The sequence below is a fragment of the Panthera uncia genome, chromosome B4, assembly GCF_023721935.1.
Source record: "Panthera uncia isolate 11264 chromosome B4, Puncia_PCG_1.0, whole genome shotgun sequence".
Taxonomy (NCBI): domain Eukaryota; kingdom Metazoa; phylum Chordata; class Mammalia; order Carnivora; family Felidae; genus Panthera; species Panthera uncia.
Window position 1 is genome coordinate 6,513,510 of NC_064809.1, and position 23,846 is coordinate 6,537,355.

The 23,846-nt window shown below is 49.2% G+C and overlaps 1 protein-coding gene across 4 annotated transcripts in view; it reads right to left on the reverse strand.

Moving 5' to 3' along the window:
• Positions 1-23,846, reverse strand: part of SFMBT2 (Scm like with four mbt domains 2) — a 227,747-nt gene that overhangs the window by 182,238 nt on the left and 21,663 nt on the right. For 3 of the 4 annotated variants that reach the window (XM_049626785.1, XM_049626784.1, XM_049626783.1), the window contains exons 2-4: positions 21,537-21,689; positions 12,395-12,489; positions 10,010-10,250 (exon numbers count right to left, since the gene is read on the reverse strand). In XM_049626785.1, coding sequence (XP_049482742.1) covers positions 10,010-10,250; positions 12,395-12,489; positions 21,537-21,636 — 436 coding nt within the window. In that variant the 5' untranslated portion in view covers positions 21,637-21,689. Of the gene's footprint in view, positions 1-10,009; positions 10,251-12,059; positions 12,128-12,394; positions 12,490-21,536; positions 21,690-23,846 lie in introns of those variants that run through there. The other variant, XM_049626786.1, reaches the window with a different exon arrangement.

Genomic DNA, 23,846 nt, shown 5'->3' on the forward strand with positions numbered 1-23,846 from the left:
AAAATTTGATGATTAACCGTAAAAGTGTTGTACCTTGATATGACGCCTTGAGTAAAGAAGGCTTCACGTAACACACCGAGATTTTGTGTTCGGTGCCCCAAAGCCTATGCGTGAGATGACATTCTTCTCTGGCTGGCTGGGGAGGCGGGAACAGACACTTCAGTGGTCTTCCCAGGCGGATGGGTGTCACGAAAGATACAGAACGCAAGGGTCCGGAAATTGGCTCCCAAAATGGACCCATACCAAGCAACCCCCGCCCAGGTCACAGGGGCCATGAGAAACCCAGGGTGGAAAGTTTGAACAGGACACCCTTCCCTGTACAGGGCCCAGCAGAGCTCAAATGTGAGCCCACATACCACACTGGAAATATTCTCAAGTCATTAATCAAGCAAACAGGCTGTGAAGTAAAGTATGCCCCATCTTCCTACATGGACAAATACATCTTCATAATAACAGAGTCACAAAGTATGTAAAAAGCTATGGTATATAGACAACTGCAAGCTGGTCAAATGCCAAAGATAAATAAATTTAATAATGACGGTGTATCCGGCTGTTGATGGCCTAGCAATGTTTGAATGAGTAATAAATTAAAGACTTACATAATTCATAAATCATTCTGTATCTATTCCATAAAAAATTATTTTCCTTATATTTTTTCCAGCAAAATCATTAGCCATCTAGTTAAAAAAGAAAAAAGCAAGATTTTCACATAATTTGTATTCTGTTCACAGAAATCATTCAAGGCATTAAAAGATAAAATATAATTATCTCCAGTCTGTACAATTTTAATATTTTCGATGAAAACAATGTAAATCAAAATGCAAACATCACAATTTTAAGTATATCTTATTATATGTCTTCAAAAAAAAGCTACTTTCCTGCTAAATATTCTAAATCATCTACTGAAATTAATAGGAAAATTACAGGGGCGCCTGGCTGGCTCAGTCAGTTAAGCGTCCAACTTCGACTTGGGTCATGAGCTCACGGTTCGTGGGCTCGAGCCCCGCGTCGGGCTCTGTGCGGTCTTCATGGAGCCTGCTTGGGATTCTCTCTCTCCCTCTCTTTCTGCCTCTCCCTGACTAGTGCTTTCTCTCTCTCTCAAAATAAATAGATAAATAAACTTTAGAAAAAAACAAAACAAAACTAAAGCCACGATGAATTCACATTAGCTACTGTCTTTCTAAACACGTGGTAGACCCTTGTACCCAGACGTGTATCAGCATTAGCCATGTCTTGGAGGTAAGCCCAGGGGCAGGTACTCTCAGAGAGCAGCACACAGCTGAGGAAGAGATACTCCCATGGCTGGGTCCTGTCAACCTCTCAGATAAATGCAGAGGGCATGACCCTGGAACAGAGGCATGCTTGGAATGGCTCTGGAATGGAGGCGTGGTCCTGGAACGGAGGCAAGACCCTGGAAACTTGAGCCTGGATGGGGAACTTAACAAGAAGCAGCAGGAAGTCAGTCTTGTTCAGGAGCCCAGAGCAGGAAAAGGGGTGGGAGAAACTCACCAGTCCAACAAGCTAGAAGGCCGTCGGAGGCATGAAGGAGGGGACCAGATGACGCTAGGGCTCCTGGCTCTGGGCGGGAAAACAAAGGTATGTTGGGCTGGGGACAGTCAGAGGTCCCAGGAGGCCGTGCTGCGCTGCCAGAGCCCTGTCTGCTCAAAGGTGACTAGAAGGTTCTCTCAGCACTACCTGGGCCCCGCTGAAAGCAGTCCACGGCCAGGACCCTCAACAGGGGAGAGGGGACCAAGAAGACAGGCCCTGACAGGGAGACAAAGGACCAAAAATAGCCAACAAGAGGCCACAGGGACCCACAGAACTAGCCCACCCACATCCCACACAGAATCAGACACGAGCCTGACTTAAAGTATATGCTGCTGGATTAAGCAGCACGAGAAAGTAAATTCATTTACGACTAACACCGAGACGGAAAATCTTACGGTGCCGCTTTGTGCTTACAGTTTTCACGTTGCAGAAAAACCCAAATAGCATCTGATACAATTTACATAACTTTACATAATCTCATGATTACCATTTGGCAAGGAAGTTCCAGACCGAATCGCTTCCATTTATTTGCCTCCAAAAATGACAAGATGGAAAACATTCTGGACAAGTTAACGTTCTACCTTCTTCTTAAAAATCACAAGAAGCCAATTCTACCACTTTTCTTAGTAGTACGTTTCCAAGATTTTGAGTCTAAAGATTCAACAGTCTGATTGACACAACTTAATCAATAAACAAATATTTACTAACCTCCTCCTATTTTCAAAGCACCAATTTCAGACGTGGAGGGTGGGGGCGGGTAATCCTTACCTTAAACTCTATTTCAAACTGTCTGACCTGGGGATAAGTTATTCACACTTACCAAGCCATGATTTTCAAACGTAATATAAGAATTATACCATCCAGGGGGCGCCTGGGTGGCTCAGTCAGTTAAGCGTCTGACTTTTGATTTCGGCTCAGGTCATGATCTCACAGTTCGTGAGATCGGGCCCCACATCGGGCTCTGTGCTGATAACACGGAGACTGCTTGGGATTCTGTGTCTCCCTCTCTCTCTTTCCCTCCCCTCTTCTTTCTCTCTCTCGAAATAAATAAATAAACATTAAAAAAAAAATCATACCAGCCAGTTTACAAAGGCATTCTTCAGATAGGGTTAGATTTAGTTAGCTGGTGCACAGCAGGCACCAAATAAAATTATTTTGTGGGTGAAAGTGTTTTTAATTGAAAAGCCATGATGCAAACAGAATAAAATTCGTGATCACATTTCGAGAAACCAAAGACGGGGATGTGTGATGTACAGTGAGTTTCAAAGGACAAGTACAGGGGCGCCTGGGTGGCTCAGTCGGTTAAGCGTCCGACTTCAGCTCAGGTCACGATCTCGAGGTCCGTGAGTTCGAGCCCCGCGTCGGGCTCTGGGCTGATGGCTCAGAGCCTGGAGCCTGCTTCTGATTCTGTGTCTCCCTCTCTCTCTGACCCTCCCCCGTTCATGCTCTGTCTCTCTCTGTCTCAAAAATAAATAAACTTAAAAAAAAAATTAAAAAAAAAAACAAAAAACAAAGGACAAGTACGAACATCAAGCAGGAATTACAGGAGAAGAGACTACTGTTCTACTCATAAGCTAACAGTTGTTCACCACTATCTATGCAAAGGGTTTTAATTTATAGGACAGGACCACCATTCGGTCTGCCTTCCTTGGTTTCGGTCTTTGCTTTTCCTTCCACAGGCTAAAACGAACAGTTTCATCGGTATCTAATCATGGGGCCTATTTATTGACTTCAGAGCCCCTTTATAAATCTCATTCATTGCTCTTTGAATTCTCACATTCAGAACATTTTTGAGCTGAGGGAAACCTGAGCGACCATCTAGGCCAACGCCGTGTGTTGTGAGACGGAGCCTCGGAAACGTGAGGTCACAGCTCAGAGGCCGCACGAGGCCACGTGTGGCTGTCCTGTCCCGTGCCCGACACTCGGGGCCCAGCCGCCTACAGGACCCAAGCAAATGAGAACCAACAAGCAGGGGCCAGAAGATGTGAAGAGCCGACACAGGACCGCCTGAAGGGGCAGGTACTCCCAGGATACCGAAGGCGGCCAGTGAAAACCACGCGACTGTGTACGATCCACTCGTGTTACGAAAATGTCGTTCAAGTCATAAACATCAACACCGTCGCATTCTGCTTCTCAGAGTCCGCGGTGACATAACTGGAAGGCCCGTGGTCCCGCGATTTCGCAGCCCTACACACCAACTGCCCCCCTCACCTCTTACGTTATAACCAACTACGGGGAAAAACAAAATTCCCCCAGACAGTCCTAAGACCAGGCTTCAGAACCTGGCTGCCTCTACGTGCGGAACATAAGGCCATATTCACACTTGCTGCTGACGCTTCATGAATAAACATCCCTTTATTCAAATAAGTTATATATTAACTAACTCCCAGTAATTTTCCTTCAACTTTGAATGGTAAATGGAGTCATTCTGGCAAGACTGCAGAGTTTGCAATTCAAATTACAGAAATGTTAATAACGGGGAAAATAAAAATTAGAGGCATGATTCCTAAGGCACCGTAATTCCAATACTTTTACTGCAACAGTAGAAAGCGCGCATAAATATTTCTCAATTTATAAGCCGAGGGGTCTCATTCGGGCAGGCTTCGTACTCACCTGCAATCCCGCAGGAGCGTTTCTTTCAGGCACTCGGTAGGCGCCTGCTAGAAAGTCAAAGCTCCCCGACCCCACGCGTTAGGAGGTAGCTGCTACTTCTCAATAAATAACAGGGAAACAGTCACTGGATTAAATGATTTCCTTACATTATCACCATAAACAATAATTATTTGGCAGTTGCCCTTTGCGAGCTTTGCGTGTGCTTATGAATAAATCAAGCTTTATTGATTTAGTAAGCTAAAACGTTTTCCATCTAGCTCCTCTAATAAGAGCTCTAATCCTCCACTGCACTTACCGATGCTTTAATGTAGTATGTTTGTTAATACTTTTAATACGAGAGATTAGCGCCGATGAGCTCACGAGCAGGAACACTGCTCTTTGGACGGCCAATTGGCCACTACGCCCAGGTCTCTCTAAACACGTCCTTATTAGTGGAGTTCTCTGCCTGCGGATTGGAATCACATCTTACTGAAACGGGGAGAGCAGCCACCATGCTGTTTCCTTCTTTGTAACGTTTAGTGTAATAATGACGGCTCGTGGTGATTCAGGTATCACGTCCATTTCAGATGGCAAGGCGAGAAAAATACGGAACTGTAAAAAATATGGGACTGTGCTCGGTGGTTGGTAAAACTATCATCTAAAATCAGGGGGCGCCCCGGTGGCTCAGTCGGTTAAGCGTCCAACTTCGGCTCAGGTCGTGATCTCAGTTTCGTCAGTTCGAGCCCCACACTGGGCTCTGTGCTCACAGCTCGGAGCCTGGAGCCTGCTTCGGATTCTGTGTCTCCCACTCTCTCTGCCCTTCACCGGCTCACACTCCTTCTCTCTCTCTCACTCTCTCTCTCTCTCTCAAAACTACACATTAAAATAAATAAAAAAATAAAATAAAATCATAAAATGAGTGTCTTAATGCGGTGACCTCAGAAGATGAAAGGCTACTTGGGACAACCCCAGAATGTCCTCCCAGGCATTGAGCGCTATTAACCCCAGTCTGAGCAGGAAAGGCGGCCCTCTCCTTCCTCCCTCCCGGGGGGGGGCACAATCGCCCACACCCTCACCCCCTTGGCTCTCCTGCACACAGTGATGGACTCAACTCCACTTCTGCTGTCACTCGGGGGGAACGATTCCCGGTTCTCTGGGCTCCAACAGGGAACCGGCATCTTTGATTCTTTGGATTCTTTATCGAGCAAAATTCTATCCCTTGCAGGCGACAAAGGACCCAGGCACTCACAAGAATTTCCCAGCCCCGTCTGTCCCCCAATCCACCGAAACGTGATCACCCTCACAGTGACACAGAAACTTCTGTGCTTCGCACACACTTCCACAGATCTCAGCTCCAAAACAAAGTCCGCTCCTCACGTATACGGTGGGCAAACCAGCACCCTTCTTCCTCCTCTCCTTCACGAGGACCACAGACCGAGGCACGTCAGGCTGGAACGGCCTTTAGGGACGATACAACCTCCTCTCAAAGATGAGAAAATGGAGAGGAATCTCACCCAGGTAGCTAAATTCACGGCAGAGGCAAAGTGAGAACCAGACCCCCAGGCTCCAGCCGCGATGTTCCTCCCGTCAAAACACCCCCTGACTCCCTCTAAAACATCCCGACTCCTGAGATCGGTAAGAAGATCCATCACACTGGAGCATCTCAAACAAAAGCGTCACGTGTCGCCGACTTTAACTCGTGTTAACACCCTGCGACGCCTTTCAAGTTGAGCCGCGGTGCAGACCCGACCAGGTACAGTTGCAGAATTTACAATGATATTAGCTCTCTACGGCAGAAAACCACACAAACAAGAATCCTTGTTCGAAAATAGATTCCCCCCCGATTCCCTGCGGGGCACCCGCCGCCTCTGGCTACAAAGCAGTAATTATCCTGTACTACAGCAATCAATAAAACCTTTTGCCCCCCTGAACCTGCTATTCCCTGACTTTGTTCTCCGCGCGGAAGATTTCCAAGTCATATTGATCACCTACTAAATTTTTTCTCAAGTTCTTTAAAAGGAGCCACGAAGACATTCTCAAATTAGCATAACTTGTTATTGTTTGAGCGGGCTTCGGATCACTCAGGCACATTAATGCTTCCCCCCCTTGACTGGGTGTTCCCATTTTTCATCGGGAATTTGTCATTTTAAGTGTCTCTCTGTCTTGCCTAATAGCGCAAAGTCAGTAGGATACAAATTTGATGGTGTTTCCGAAACTGTGGCTGCTGCCACATTTTTCAGCCAAGCGAGGAGGAAGAATTGATTGATAAACTATGCCCTCTCTCTCTCTCTCTCTTTCGAGCAACAGCATGCATTTCTACCAAATGAACCCATTAGCTCCAAGAGTGTTAAAATTCAGCACCCTGGAACTTGTCTCCAGAACGATTCACTAGAGAATCTATTATATAAAGTGAAACCATCGTAGTACAGCCTTTCCAAGGGCATTTAACTGCTAACGCGTCAAACTTTAAGAGCGAGTCATAAAGGAGATGAGAAAGGACGGCGAGGGGGCGAGGGAAGCACCCTCCCGAGGGTGTGTGGGCACGACCACGGGGCCTCTGTGTGCAGAGCGGGGCGGGCAGAAAGACCTCTCGTCCCCTAAACAGCACTGACGCCTTCCCAACATTCCATCAGCGCGAAGCATCCATCGCGACTGGTTTGCTTCATGAGCCGACAGAGACCACGGGGAAATTAAATAATCTTGCATTACACCGTTATCTTTTCACCTCGGCAGCTGTCTTAATTCAAAGCAAAGGGAATAGTATTCGGTCTTAAAAAAGAAGGAACCTATCTTACACCACTCACAAAAATTCACTCGAAATGAGCTACAGACCTAAATGTAAGACCAAAAACCATAAAACTCCTAGAAGAAAACAGAGAGGTGCAGGGGGTGGGGGGAGCACCTGGACCTCAATCTTGGCAGGTTTTTTTTTTGGTTTTTTTTGGATAAAACAAAAAATAAACAAGTGAGACTACACGAAGCTACAAAGCTTCTGCGCAGCAAAAGAAACCAGCATCAAAATGAAAAGATAACTTGGGGCGCCTGGGTGGCTCGATGGGTTAAGCGTCCGACTCTTGGGTTTCCGCTCAGGTCGTGAACACGTGGCTTGTGAGTTCAAGCCCCACGTCGGGCTCTGCGCTGATGGTGCGGAGCCTGCTTGGGATTCTCTCTCTGCCTGTCTTTCTGCCCCTTCCCCGCTCTCTCTCTCTCTCGGTCTCTCTCTCAAAAATAAATAAACTTAAAAAACTTTTTTAAAAAATGGAAAGATAACCTACGGAACGGGGAAAAATATTTGCAGCCACATACTGATAAGGGGTTAATATCCAAAATACATACAGAACCCATACAAGTCAATAGCCGAAAACAATCCAATTTAAACATGGGCAGAAGCGTCACTCGTTTCCCTTCATGCGTTTGGTGAAGGGGACTGGAGGTACGAGCTTCCAGTTATGACGTGAATACACTGTGGGGATGAAAAATACAGCCAGTGAGACCGTCACAGCGTGGCATGGGGACAGAAGTTAGCCACACTTGTGGGGAGCAGAGCACAAGATACAGAGAAGGTGAATTACTTTGTTGCACACCCGAAACCGCTGTAACATCGCGTGTCCACTGTATTCGATTTAACGAGAAAGCAAGAAAAAGTGGGAAGCTCTGAATAGACATTTTTCCAAAGAGCGCATCCAGGTACACGAAAAGACGCTCGCCATCACTCATCATCAGGAAAACGCAAATCCAGACCACAGGGAGGTGTCGCTTCACACGTGCAGGATGGCTATCGTCACAGCGACCAGAGAGAACATGCGGGCGAGGATGTGGAGAAGCGGGAGCCCCCGAGCACTGCTGGTGGGAATGCCAACCGGTGCAGCCGCGGTGGAAAACGGTACGGAAGTTGGTCAAAAACTTAGAACTAGAACTACCCTGTGACCCAGCAATTCCATGACTGGGAGTCTATCCAAAGGAAACAAAAACACTATGCCAAAGAGAGCTCTGCGCCCCATGTTCATCGCAGCATTATTTACAACAGCCAAGACATTAAAGCCACCTACATGTTTACGGGCAGATGAACAGATAAAGAAAATGTGGGGGGCGCCTGGGTGGCCCAGTCGGTGAAGCGTCTGACTTCGGCTCAGGTCATGATCTCACGGTTCGTGGGTTCAAGTTCCACGTCAGGCTCTGTGCTGATGGCTCAGAGCCTGGAGCCTGCTTCCGATTCTGTGTCTCCCTCTCTCTCTGCCCCTCCCCTGTTCATTCTCCCTCTCTCTCTCTTTCTCTCTCTCTCTCTCAAAAATAAATAAAACATTTAAAAAAAGGCAATGACAGTGGTTGCACAGCCTTGTGACCACATCAAAAATCAGTGAACCGCACACTTAAAGGGATGAATCTTACAGTATGTGGATCGTGACTCAGGTTTTTTTCAACTATCGATGTGGGGGAGAGGCACACTCACAAATGTCATCGCCTCTAAGGGCGCCAGGGGCTTTGTGAGCAAAGACGGGGTTTGACCCTGGTTGCCTGAGGAAGTGACCGGTGAGCTAACCGCCGGGGGGAGGAAGGGGTAACGCGGGCAGAGGAGCAGAAAGAGGTCCACAGGGGAGAAGAGACGCAAAGGGCCCGTCTCTCTTTCTTCCGAGGCAATAAGGAGCCCCGAGTCAGCTGAGGCCCGGGCAGTGCAGTCGGTCCTTACAAATGTCACAGAAATGCAACTCAAACTCCACGTGTCTACGATGACCGCCTCTCAGCAGGCTCTCAATTAGGCACAACCCAGACCATTCCCACCAATCGGAAGAACGATCTATCGGAACTCAGAACAGAAGAAAGAATCGAAAAGTTCCGGGAAAAAGCCACCGCCCTTAACGGTGGACAAGAAGAAGCTCGGAATTCAGCTCTGACACGTTACGTGTCGGTTCGAAATGAAAACATCGAGTCGGAATTGAAACAGGCAGGCAGTCCTACGGACACGTTCCAGGTGCCTGAGGATCAGCGCGGAAAGTCTTCAAGTGCCACCCTGTCACCAAACACGGAAAACAAGGTGTTGAGGTTCAAGTATTTGGTAACACAGCTTTTCTCACGTACACGATCGCATGGGCTCCTTCCGTGCCTGCGTGACACGCGGGGTTTTCTCCAACTCTGCACCACGGCCAGTTTGAGCCCGCGATTCCCTGTGTGGGGACCGTCCTGTCCAAGCAAGGGTATCTGTCTGCCAGCACCCGGCCCTCCCGCCCGATGTCAGCAGCATCCCCTACCCCCTGTCATAACCAAAACAGGTGTTGCCAAAAGTCCCCTGGGGGGTACAGTCACCCCAGTGGAGTACCCCGTCTTCCAGCAACGAAATGGATCTTAACTACACAAGCTCTGACCATTGCGTCGAGAGTAATGTCATTTCTCCACATGAGTTTGGTTTTCTACGTGCCTCACACCCTGACGGTCTCCCTGCAAGAAGGCAGGTTAAACCTTCTAGAGAAGCCTGTTCCAGATGCTCGATGCCACTGTTCAAAACGCCCAGCCTCTAAGGCAGAAGAAAAGCCACACAACCCAAAGAGGAAACAAGACGTCAGTCATGGGCGTCCCTCAGCCCCCCCTTCCCACCCCCAACACCCGTGTGACGATCAGGCTCCAAAGCTTTAAGTCTGTGGAAGGCCACGGTCGGCTGGGCGGACGTCCAAAAACGCACCCAGGTCCCCCCTCACTCTGGAGCCCCTCCAGCCACTGAAACTCAAGACACGTCGCGTCAAGCACCAGACCTCCCTCCTACGTCGGTTTTCGAATCTCTGCCAGGTTTGTCTACAAGCGTCACGGACGGCAATCGCTCGGGGACCAAAAGGCTTCGGGACGCGGGCCAGCTTGCCGTCCGGATGCCGGAGCTTACCATCCGGGGGCATCAAGGCCTTGTTATTCTGCGTGCACCACCCCACGGGGTGGAGGTCTGCTATCACCACATCACACCAGAAGTCGGCCCGGCGGTCCTCGCCGTAGCCACAGTAGCGCAGAAGCAGCAGCTGGCCGCAGGTGGTGATGACGGTGGCCACCCAGTACGTGTCCGGGTTGTTCTTATTGGCCACTTCTAATTTCATCCCCGGCTGGAAGTTGCTCTGAAGGCTGATCTCCACCTGCAGGAAGGAGAAGCACAGGGACGGCGTCACCATGCCTGACACATCCAGAAGATCACAAGAGCTACTAAGACTATGGCACGTAAGGGGCACCCGGGTGGCTCAGTCGGTTAAGCGTCTGAATCTGGATTTCAGCTCAGGTCAGGATCTCACGGTTTGTGGGTTCAAACCCCGCACTGGGCTCTGTGCTGACGGTTCGGAGCCTGCTTGGGACTCTCTCTCTCTCCCTCTCTCTCTGTTCCTCCGCAACTTGTGCGCTCGCTCTCTCTCTCTCTCTCTCTCTCTCTCCCCACCCCAAATAAATAACTTAAAAAAAAAACACACAGCACTTAAAAACAACATTCCTGGGGTGCCTGGGTGGTTCAGTCAGTTAAGCGTCCAACTTCAGCTCAGGTCATGATCTCGCGATTCACGAGTTCGAGCCCCGCATCGGGCTCTGTGCTGACAGCTCGGAGCCTGGAGCCTGCTTCGGATTCTGTGTCTCCCTCTCTCTCTGCCCCTCCCCCGCTTGTGCTCTCTCTCTGTCTCTCTCAAAAATAAAAAATAAAAATAAAAACACCATTCCTATTGGCTTAGAACAGCGCTAAGAGGAATAGAACCGGACATTATGCTTTCTAGTAACCATGTTAAAAAAGCAAGATAAAACAGATGAAATTAATTTTAATAATGGATTTTACTCGACCCAACATATCCCAAACATCATCATTTCAAGACGGTCTTCATAATCCACAGAAGACCTGTTGATGACTTGCTCTACGTTCTTCCTTCCCAAGGAAGCTTACGAAATCTGGTGTGCGTTCTACCTCGACAGCATCTGTCTGGATGGTACACGTCTCAAGTGCTCAGGAGCTCCGTGTGGCTAACGGCCACTGCGGGGATAGCACGGCCTTAGAGAATGGGTCTCCTTTTTTTTCTTTTAATTAACGGTTACAGTCCATTAGGATCTACCAGCCCTCCCCTGAAAAGAAAGCTTTGGAGCCTGGTGGGCCATACGTTCGAAAGCTAACAAACACATCTGATATCCGTGAGTAGCAGCTGCTTAAGCGATGATGGAATTATCCATAGCTTGTCCACGGGTCCACGCCACTTTTCCTTTAAACCCTGCACACGTGCATCCAGGAGAGTACACGGGGGTTAAAGGGGAGGTGGGAGAAATGACAGGATTAAAGAGAACAGAGTGGCTCCGTGTGGGGGGATATTGGTAACTTCCTGGTCCAGAAAGGAAGGAAAAGCTTGTGGGTCAGTACCTCTTTCCTACACCACCTGAAGGGATCTAGCCGAGTCATTCCAGAATCTGAAGGGGCAAAACAGCCAAAAGCGAGAACAGGCTGGAAATATGCCCCCAGTTTGCTTACCACACTCGGGCTAAGAATCTTTGCCCCGGAGAGCCCAGTGAGAAGGAAAAAAAAAAAATGTTTCTTGGAATTAAATTTTCATTTCCAGCAAAGAAACTGTAATGCCTCAGAACTCCAGTCCTGGAAATTCAGTCTTTCCCTTGCTAATGGCATATTACCAAAAATCTCACCCATAGGCAAAAATCTGGTAAAACCTCGATCTTTTACTTCCTGGGACTTCCCCTCGGCTGGGCACACTATTTGCATTGCTCAAAGAATATTACTGCGAAAATGATTTTTTGGTTTGATACAAATGTGCCCTGAATATTTACGGGGGATTTCCTCTAATTTCACTCCTCTGCCCCCAAATGGCTAGAAGACTTTTAGGTGTCCTGTCAAAATAAAAACATCATTTCCAACTAAGAGAATACACAGCCATTACATCTCCTGAGATACTATTACTTATCACATGTACTTGCCTAGTTTGCTGGCTCTTTATTCGCATCAATCAATCTTTCCTGTCTCGGGCCGTGTCTACTCGGGCTGTTTAGGGTACAGAACAAGGATAAGGTACACGCTGAGCTCCCCCTCCCCAGGCCCAGCCCCCCGTTATCAGAAGAGATAACGTACAAGGATAAGGCCCATCTTCCCCGCAGCTCTCTGCGAAAAGCAAACAGACATGTGTCCGTATCTCCTCCTGATTTCTAAGAAATCCTGGCTCAATTTCCCTTTTCTTCCCCAAGGTTCAGCATCTTCCTGCAGATGCCCCTCCCACCCTCCAAACGCAGAAAGAGAAGGCGTGTTACATACATGTTTGAACGACGTGTGAGGAGCCGCGCTGGCTCCCGTTTCTTCCAGATACTCTCCCCAGTTAAAGCCAATTTCCTCCAGGCTTGAACCTTCTTCTGTTGAAAAGACAAAAAAATAAATAAATACATAAAGTCAGAATATCAATACCAGAGCGAAGAATGGAACGGCACCGGCCCTCAGTGAAAAGCAGGAAATCCGTGATGCAGGAGACAAGCAAATTCAATGGGTTAGGAGAACACTATTACATGCACAGCATCGTGTGCTGACTGCAGAATGTTGACTAAGAAAAGGAAACACTGGAGAAATTCTACATGAGCTACCCCGGCAAAATCCAGGGTAAAATTAAGTGTGCTCTCAGGCAAACGAAATGAGATTTGTTTCGGGGCACAGTTGCCGCGTGTTAGCGTATTCACTTGGAATTAGCCACTGTCACTGTGGAAACTTCATGCTTCCGGGAGGTCGGAGGACCAGGTAAAGGCAACCACTGGGCATTGAGGAGACACCTTAATGTACAGATGAACACCTCTGACCACTGGTCACTTACCACAGCTGGAGGTTATAAAACGACAGCACAGATTGTTGGTGTTGTAAGGGACCTTATTAGGAAGCACGAGCCCTGACGTGATTCCAAGGAAAAAACTATTTGAGGTCCAGAAGGATGGCTCCAGGATGTGAGGTCACCTAGCAAGTTAGTGACAGAAGCCGACCAGCTGTCAATCAAACAATTCTCCAGGCATTGAAGACTGTGCGTAAGATACAATCTCTATCGTCAAAAGGCACCAGATCACTCCTCTTGAAGCACAGGTAACGACATTATGGCGTAGTTTCAAATGGAAAGAACTAATAAGCTGTAAACGTTACTTTCACCTATCTGCAGGGCTATCATAAGGAACACAGAGCAGTCGGGGGTACCCACACATGCAGATAGGCAAGAGCTTCAAAAGTTTAGAGTCTCTTTTCTTGCAATACCGAGCAACGGGTGTGGATGTTCAGCCTGTGTGTCTTCTACAGGCAAGAAGCCTATGTCACTGGCCAAGAATAAACACTGCTTTTGGTCACGTCGCTGATGGAGAAGTGGTATATCCTGGCAGGTAGGCCACCCGGATCGACAACAAGGGACTCTAAGAAAGGAAGCCTTGTTCTTGCGGGCTATCGCTGCCTTTTTTTCCACGAGAGGTTTCTTTCGTTGTCAGTAGGAAAAGTCATTTCCTTGGGAGGCTCCGCGGCGTCTCAGAAATCGACAGAAGATAATTTTTGTAAAGCCGATTGACACGAGGCTAAACGCAGTTACCTCGCGTTTTGTCTTCTAAATCAAAGTTGCTTAAGCACGGCCTCCGCAGATCCTACCCCCGTCAAGTGGCTTGCAATTAAACGTCCGAGAAAACAAAAGCCATCTGAAGAGCAAACCTTTTTCCCTTGTCGTTCTCCCAACATCCTGCTGCATCCAGGGACTTAAGTCCTTCCACTGGAAACATGCTCCCCGAAAAAAGTCAGCGGGTCCTCTAGCCGCCAGCCAACGAGAGACACTGCTGAGACACAGTTATGTTCTGGAAAGTACCTCGGGGCGGGGGGTGGCGGGGGTCACCCAGTGGGTGGTCTGACCCACAGTTCTTCTCTCCAAAAGGCCACAAGCATCGATTACCAAGTCTGTTTCCTGAGGCACCAGCCAGAGGCATCCCCGCACAGCACTTACATGCTCAGGGGGGCTGGCGAGGTGCCTGTTTGGCGGCTAACTTGTCGCAAAGCAGGTCTAGAATTGCTGCACCCCCTACTTGTCCAGCTCAGCTCAGCCCACGCCACCCGCAGGCCTCGCCCACTCCAGCTGTGGGTCACGCACGGAGCCCCAGAGAGACACCACACGGTCACGGCAGTGTCCTAAGAGCCATGCCGTCCTGGGCTGGCAGCTCTCTGCTCATTGCTCTGCAGGCATCACCGCGTTTCGTCCTTTCAAGAACCCTGACAGACACTTACTACCATCCCCACCTCACAGAAGAGAAGTAGGGAGCCACACAAGGCGAGGGAGCCACCGGGACCACGCAACTGTCTGGCCGCAGAGGCCGGAGTCCGGCCCAGGCTGTCTGCTTTCGAGCCGGAACGCCTCCCAGGTGCCTTCCTGGTCACCCTTCCGCCCGATCTCACGTGGGGCACGTCCACTCCACCACCACGACCCGTTCGTCCTCCGGGAGGGTCCAAGGCGGACTCCAGGGCCGGCTTCTGTGTTGGCGAGCATTAGAACATTCCAGAGCGAAGCCGGGAGGCGGGAAGACGCAGGCGATGCGGCAAGGCGGGAGGCAGCAGCCAGGCTCGGCGAGAACAGAGGGCGCAGAGCCCCTGGAGTCCTTCTGCAGGAGGACACAGCGAGGGGAAGACGTGGGCATAAAACTCAGTCTTGGGCCTTCAGATCCAGAAGGTCCTGGCAGAGCCCCTGGGTGAATGAACAGCTCCCGAAGGTGGAGGGGCCCTCCTGGGGGGTGATTGCTTCTGTGACATCAGAAACATCTGCCTGGAGATGGGGCCCCCAGGAGCTGCCCGCAGCAGCCGGTGCCTGGGCCTACAGAGCTCCGATGGGCCCCATCACCGCACCTGGAAGGATCTGGGGACTCGGTCACTTGGAATCAGCCGTGAGGGCGAGACCGTGGGTCACATTTCTCAGCTTTGGGGCGGCTCCCCGCAATGCTTCCTGCTTCAGACAGCTCCCACCTAGGCTGCGAACATCCTACCCCACATTTTGTTCTCGCCGAACCTTAATTCATCACAAACCGTGTTTCTCTTCCCGCGATACACAGGCCGTAGATGCTTTCATGCTCCCTCGGGTGCTCGTTCAAGTTCCCAAGAGACGGAGAGGTCCCCCCTGTGACTCCCAAGTGAGCCCCTGAGAGCATGCTTCAGGGGCGTCTGGGTGGCTCAGCCGGCTGGGTGTCCAACTCACCGCTCGTGAGTTCAAGCCCCACAGCAGGTTCTGGGCTGATTGTGCAGAGCCTGCTTCAGATCCTCTGTCCCATCTCTCTCTCTCTCTGCCCCTCCCCCCATTCTCTCTCTCTCTCTCTCTCTCTCACTCTCAAAAATAATACACTTGGGGGAAAGAAAAAAAAAAAGAACACCACTTCGGAGAGTTGTTGCCCCCTGCAGTCCAGAGAAAATACTTTAAATTTTTAAAAAAATTTTTTAACGTTTATTCATTTTTGGTAGAGAGAGACAGAGCATGAGCGGGGGAGGGGCAGAGAGAGAGGGAGACACAGAATCGGAAGCAGGCTCCAGGCTCCGAGCTGTCAGCTCAGAGCTCAACGCGGGGCTGGAACCCACGAACTGTGAGATCATGTCCTGAGCTGAAGTCAAACACTCAACTGACTGAACCACCCAGGCACCCCCCAGAGAAAATACTTTTAAAAAGAACCCAGAAGTCAGATCTGGAATGGGATTTTAAAAAATAAGGCTTTTATGTCCCACACTGGTAGTTTTGACAATAAAATCACACAGCAAAGTTAGGGTCCCCTACAAGAAGTCTTTCCCAGTCTGTAACTCCTGGCACATCCCCCTGGCACACACATCCCGAACAGCCGATTCTCTAAAGACGTTTCAATGAGCAGCAGATAAACACACACGCTGTTTATGAGCGGAGGTCTCATAAACCCAGAGCAAATATTTACAGCTGATTCATAAACCTCTTAAGCCCGTAAACATTTTTTTTATCAGGGAAACCCTGACAACCTCCCTTCTCTGCGAAGGCACCAGTGGGAAGCATTTTTCCCCACGATGTCATGAAAACAGACCATGAAATGCCACCAAGAAAATTTCACAACTTAAAAGAAAACAGGCATATGCTCATTAGCGGCCATCCAGTTCTGCAAAACAGAAGGCTACTTACGCGACCAACACATTTATTTCATAACAGAAAAGGAACACTAATCGTTGAGGTGCAAGCCACTTGACGGTGAAAAATGGAATGAACGAACGGCTCACACACCTTTTTTGAGGTAATCAAGTCCTGGGTTTTGATTTCACTGTCTGAAATAAGGCTGCCTTTGCAAGGCTGACTATTAAAAGTCCCTGACTGCTAACTACCCAAATAAAGGAGAATCGGCAGATTTGAAGTGAATAAAATCTTAACAGAACACGTTCTCATGTGCTAGGTGTTCTTCATAAATAAGGGAAGAGAAAGGAAGGCATTAAGTCTTTGCTATTTCACCTGCTGATCGTCTGGTCACACCATCACAAGGTATAAAAAATAGTTCCACAGAGTACGTTAAATAGACACACAGGACGAACGAAACTCAGCTGGCCAACACCAATCCGAGGGCTGTGTTCACGGCTGCAGGACGACCCCAGGGAAGCAGGGACAGTCACTGAGCACAGAGGTCCTCACCCCCGTGTGACCACCCAGGCGGCCAGAGAGATTTTTTTCAGAAGAAAGAAAACACATAAAAATTATCCAATCACCCAGCTTGGTTGGGAAGGACAGTAACTATTCTAGAGAGAGGGGTTTTTTGGTCTTTTCTTTGTTTTAATTTTTTTAATATTTATTCATTTTTGAGAAAGAGAGAGAGAGAGACAGAGTGTGAGTGGGGGAGGAGCAGAGAGAGAGGGAGACACAGAATCCGAAGCAGGCTCCAGGCTCGGAGCTGTCAGCACAGAGCCCGACGCAGGGCTCAAACTCACAAACCGTGAGATCATGACCTGAGCCGAAGTCGGACGCTTCACCGACTGAGCCACGCAGGCACCCCGCTTTTTTGTTGTTGTTGTTTTTTTTTAACAGGGAACATTATTGAGTCACACAGCACCTGTTCCCAGCACCCAGCGTAAGAGAGCTCTATTTTTCTAATAAGAATGTTGAAAAGCCTGTGGGACTCCACTCAATGTAGTCCTAACACCAAAATAAAAAAAAAAAAAGCCAGCCCACATTTCCAGCCTAATTCTCTTTACTCCGAGGCCTGCCCGTTCTAAATGCACAACACACCGCTTTACCTACAGACCTCATCAGGAAATTACATTTGGCCAGCCTGGAAAACTAACGTCAAGGGGTCTATTTATCACCACACCAGCATGCTGTTCTGCTTGCTTTTATCACGGCCGAAGCCTAGAGTTCCAGAAATCCAATTCTGGTCCACGACCTTCTCTATGCAGCCCGTGCCGATGCCGTCCGTTCCGTCCGCTGGCGAGGCCCTTCGGTTCACCTCCCTGCGCTCACCCCGCTGACGTCCTCAGTGTTCCTGCAAGGAGGAGGACTTTCACACTGTGCCTGTTTCATTTACAGGACTCGAGTGCCAGTCGGAGTATTGTCTGGAGCTTTCCTTAGGAAAAGAGGCAACGTGAAAGATGACAAAGCTGCTCGTGAGATTCAGAGTCCACTGGTTGGCGCTCGAGTTCTCAGTTCAGAGGGACGGACGGTCCAGACGAGGAATGGCATCCACTCGGCGCCGGGCGTGCAAACACGAAATCAAAACCCCCGGGAGCAGCCGGCGGAGGCTTCTGTGGTTCGGCCCCGCGGCGCGGGCAGAGAGGAGCTGGGGGCACCTACGGGTAGTCACGTGCTGGGGAGGTACAGGCATGTGTCACATCACACGTGGGGAGAGGGGCCAGCAGACAAGAAGCTGGGTGGTGCCGGCGCCCCAGAAAGTGTGTGTGCGCGTGGAGAGGGGGTACGCACGTCACATTTATGTACCAAGGGTGACTTCCCCCTGCACGGAAGCACAGGGACAGCCCAGTGTCACCGAGCACCGTATCTGGAGCCTCAGGATGCCTGCGGTGAAATCCTGGCTCCAACACAAGGGCCAAGTGACTTCTCCCTGTGGTCCAGTGGCCTCTCTAAAACGGGGATACTGAAAGCAGCTCTTTTGCTGGGTCATGGAAGGGTAAACTGAGTCAACGTACAGAAGGACCTGAAGTGAGTGCCTGCCATACAGTTAGAACACAGGATCACATCCCCAGCTGTCCCAGGTCAACGTAGAACCAGCTGAGGAGCACTGAACGAGCCTTCTCCTGTTCTTCTGATCCGGAAGTCTCGTCTGAAACGCCTCTGGGCAAAAGAGCCTTGTCACCAAAATGATGTGCTGCCCCAAGCGTGTCACGCCCAAACCAGATACCCTCCAACTAGGCCACCACCGAAACTGTCTTAGGTATCAACAGCTCAGAGGGGCCCCACTTGAGAAAATCCGCTTCCTGACGACTCATACCGGAGTAGGTTCTGAGCAGTCGAAGTCGTGAGTTTCTTCCCCAAGTTGGCCTCTACTCGCCACAGAGAGTTCTATTAGACCATGCTTTAAACTGATTTCCCCCCCCCCCCAAAAAAAGAATCAACACATGCAAAAAATAAAAAAAAATAAATACATAAACTGATTTCTCCTTTAGGGGTCCACCTTTGTGGCACCACCTGTAAGTCTCCCCCGTGCATAAGAGCTTATGGGAACCCCAAAGGACAGATCGGCCAGATACGAGGGGGAAAAAAAACCTCTGGGACCACAATCTGCAAATGCTAACATAATTCAGAGCCACTCAGAACTCTTACTTCTTTTTTTTTTTAAGTTTAGGTATTTATTTTGAGAGGGAGAGAGTGTGCATGAGCAGGGGAGGGGCAGAGAGAGAGACAGAGGAGGAGAGAGAAGCCCAAGCAGGCTTCACGCTGTCAGCGCACAGCCCGACGTGGGGCTTGAACTCACGAAACCGTGAGATCATGACCTGAGCCAAGGTCAAGAGTCGGGACGCTTAACCGAATGCACCACCCAGGCGCCCCAGAGCTACTGTTCGTTTTAAACATCTTGACGTCTTATACAATTCAGGCCGCGTATGGCACACGAGCAAGGAAGCCCCCATGCAGTGAGTGCCGTGTGATGGGCTCGGCCCAAGCACACCGCGGCCAATGACAGAATGAATCTCCCGCTTCCCTTTCATGGAATCACCCCAAAGGAAACGTAGGACGAATGATTTTCCTGACACCGTATTATTATTATCGCTGGGTTTCAAAATCTACTTCAGCTAGAGAGATCTACTGCAGCTACAAGAAAATGAAAAGCCAACACACGGTTGGTTTTTAAACAGGTTTGAAAACACACCTTTAGAAATGACGCGGGAACAGACATCAGATGTGCATCCAACGAAGTCACGGTGAAAGCCCAGGGAACCGTAAGTGGAAAAGTAACCCCTTTCAGGAAACGTAAGACGGACTTTTCTAAAAAGCGTATTTGTACTTAAAGAACATCAAGCCTGGGGCGCCTGGGTGGCTCAGTCGGTTGAGCGTCCGACTTCAGCTCAGGTCACGATCTCGCGGTCTGTGAGTTCGAGCCCCGAGTCAGGCTCTGGGCTGATGGCTCGGAGCCTGGAGCCTGCTTCCGATTCTGTGTCTCCCTCTCTCTGCCCCTCCCCCATTCATGCTCTGTCTCTCTCTGTCTCAAAAATAAATAAACATTAAAAAAAAAAAAAAAAAAAGAACATCAAGCCTATAGGATGGAGTTTCCTCAGGAAGGAATTTCCATACTTCCGCTGTGGGACAATGACTCAACTATGCCTCTAGAAGTTTTCTCACTCTGGCTTTCATACAGAAAAATCACAAGGGTGGGGGTGGAGGACTGGGCTGATTCTGAAGGAGACGCTAACATCTTTCAACATATTTAGGCAATAATTTCAGGGGGGTTCCAGGTTTTTGGAGATAAAGATACAACTTGAGAAATGTAATGTAATCAATTCGATGATACCAAGCAATCTGTAATTCTGTCATTGACTGCGGTCATCAAAATACGGAGACGAACTTCGTGACTTTTATGGATAACGGTCAAATCTCCCACTGAATTCAGGATCAACATTTTGTACATGAATTCACCACAGCAAACGTTCGGGATCCAGACAGCTGAGTTGCCCTTATTTAATCTGCTGTAATGCAAATACAGCAATCCTTTGAAAAAAAACAAAAATAAAAAAACCACTAGTGTCTTTTTAAAACGGATTCCTGTGTAAGTATTTAGAAAAACATGCTTTCTAATAAATTCACTGATTAAATATTAAAATTCAATCAAAGACTGGCTTGGTGTGCTTTGGTTTTAGTTTCCTTTTTTTTTTTAATTTTATTTTTTTAATTTTTAAAATTTACATCCATGGGGCACCCGGGTGGCTCAGTCGGTGAAGCGCCCAACTTCGGCTCAGTTCACGATCTCACGGTTCATGGGTTCGAGCCCCACGTCGGGTTCTGTGCTGACAGCTCAGAGCCTGGAGCCTGTTTCAGAGTCTGTGTCTCCCTGTCTCTCTGCCCCTCCCCCACTCGCACTCTGTCTCCCTCTGTCTCAAAAATAAACATTAAAAAAAATTTTTTTTTAAATTTACATCCAAATTGGTTAGCATCTAGTGCAACAGTGATTTCAGGAGTAGATTCCCTGGTGCCCCTTACCCATGTAGCCCATCCCCCCTCCCCCAACCCCCTCCGGTAACCCTCAGTTTGTTCTCCGTATTTATGAGTCTCTTCTGTTTTGTCCCCCTGGTTTTAGTTTCCTTAAAGGGAGACAGACCTCACCACGCACTCACATGACCTAAGTTCCTTTCCCGTTAGGGAGTCCTTGGAGAGACGTGCTGAGGTTCTGGAGAGGGGAGAGAAGGCGGGGACACCCAGAGCTGGGGCGGACCCGCTCTCCTGCCTCTCTGGGCACGTGGGAGACAAGGATGGCTTTCTCGCCTCCCTTGCAGTGGTGCCCACACGTGACAGGTTCCGGTCCAGAGGTTCTGAGCGAAAGTGAGCTGCGTCTTCTGAGTCGGAGCATTTCACTGTTGACTCGGGAGCCCCCAGCCCCGCCTCCCCCGGAACAAAAACCACCACCCGCACGTGGCGCACCATAAGACCGTGTGCAATGAGTCAGCGGAGGGAACGCCCGCTACCTCGTCTGAAATGGCATGAACGTAACGTCGACATTTACGGGGTTACCCACTGAGATTCTGAAGGGATCCGTCACTCCGGTGTCACCTGCCCCTCTCTGTCCAGCGTCGGGAATACTGATTTCGCGCTAACTTTCAAGAGGCCGCAGGCTGACGAACAGGACAGCAAATCCTAGCAGCGGGCAACGTGAGAGACCTAGGAACGTCTGCCCCGCTGTTCCCCGAACATCTTCGGGGAGACACGGGTCACTAAATCAAAGGGGTCAGACAGATCCAGAAAAGAAACTCCTACCTGAGTCGAGCCCTCCATTACCGTTCGCTGAGCTCTGCTGTCTCTCCAAGGGCGAAGACAGTGGGTCTGGCATGTTGGAAACTGACAAACCGCTCTCCATGCCTAACGAGTAAGGGTCCCTCTTCTCTTAACGCATCCTGCAGGAAGGATCACCTAAGGACAGCCAACAAAGGAAGAAAAAAAATCAGAGCCCCTTGATTATCCTCGGTTTATAAAGGCTCCAAAAATAACAGTATCTGATCAGCGCTGTTGCCCTGTCATTATAACACGCAGGCTGCAACGGAATGTTGATGATAGAAAATACCAGAAATAAAGACTGAGGAGCACGCGTCTACACACAGTCCACACACAGGTCCCAGCTTAGTGAAACCCACCATTTTCTGTAGGGCACGATCGTCACTGAGACGAACACACTTCTCACCAACACCATCTACGCTGGGAGCCCCAATCTACCTCGGCACGGCTGGCAAGACGGTCCGCCACCCACCCCTGTGCTCCCCTCTCGCGATGCCGTGACACGGCAAACCTCCGAGACGTCTGCTGTGTCCCAAGCACGGAACTTCCAAACCCACTTAAAGTGCCAACGTTCGCAAATGCGCTTTTTGACCGATTAGACTTTTCCTCCAAGAGCACGGCTCACCTTCACTTACTTGCATGCCGCAACGACAGGTGGGAAAACGGAGAACTACAGGCGCCTCTCGCAGAAGCTACAACTGAGCTCATTTCCATTACACCCCATGGAAGAGCCAGACACGACACCCCTCAGGGTCGGCCGCCGACCCCGCTGACGGTTAGACACAACCGTATGGGGCTTCTAAATCTTTCACTCACTCAGCATCTGCTTTTATCTCACGGCTAGATGGAAGTTCAAATCGGCAAAAGGGCAAGGATGGATGAAGAAAAGGATAGCGCCCCTATACCTATAAGCAGACTATTTTGTCACTCCCATACAGTAAAATACCTTTTGAGGATACCACACGCACACACACACACACACACACACACACAAATACACGCATCCCTTTTGGTCCTTTTGGTGCTCTTCGGTTTACCTTCCTGGAACATTATTTTGAGGTTTTGTCAAAATTACAGGTCCAGGAAAGGGTACCAGCCATCTGTGCAAAGGCAGGGAAAAGGCAGAAAGCTCTCACAGGAGGAGATGGGAAACGCACCAGGTACGTGGTACTGGAATTTAATCCCGCTGTATTATCCACCTGTTTATATAAAATACTACACCAGACACTGTGAGGGGAGGGGACTCCAGAGCCACCTCTCAATCAAAATAGAAAGAAAAGAAAATACCTAGCGTAGAGTAGGAACCTAAAAACTGTCTAGGCTGGGTCTCAAGTGGCAATCTGTGCATCTTGCTAGTGCAAAGGTAAGGACACGAATAGGAAATGAAATGACAAATTACCAGGCAAATGTAAACCACTAGGAGATTATCTCTTACTCGTTCCACACTCTGCGAGCAAGGGTGCTTATCATATTTTCTGGAGCAAAATAAGAGGGGACGTGGTCTGAGGGGTAGACGTCAGGACCAGTGATACAATGTAAGCCGGGGCTGTCCCGGAAAACAGGAGAGCCCTGGTCAAAAGGCGGGGTACCAGACCCAAAATAGTTTCTTTGGTTTGTTTACAAATCACATAAAGGACAGGTAAATACCACGCCTTCACTGTAGCGCTGTGTGGGGCAGAGAACACAAGGCAAAGCAGTCTTAATCCTGCCCTCCAGCACAGACTAAGACAGACAGTGCAAGAAACTTGGGTGCATACGGGAACAGCTTAAACCTAAGTAGAAACTGGATGTGTTTTTCTTTAAATAATCTTTTTAAATGAAGGATTAAATAAAGGAATCCGTTCAACAGATAGATGGGTGCCAAGATTATTTAAAATGGAGGGCATTGGCAAAGCCAGCACTTTAACATTGAGGCTGGCTAATTTTACCCCACCGACATCAGGTTGCTAAAATAACCTCACGATGAGAGGCAGAACTGCATTCTCCTAGGAGAGTTCTTTCCCAATCGCCATTACAACACAGATTCACGAATTTATGGGGAGCCACAGTCCTGGGTATTTCGTCCCCCTCGCGCTGCACCCAACAGACCAGAGAGTGGAAGAAGAGGCCACCAGGGCGACTCACAAGCTCTCGTGCCTGGATCTTACAGTGGATGGCAGTAGTCACCAGTCTATCTCTAATGTCACTGGAATGAAGGAGCAATCGCTGGTGCAATCTGCAGAAAATTCAGGTGTTGAAAAGAAAGCGCGGCCATCCCACCGGGTGCCCAACCGCCAACGATGACGTCAACAAGCA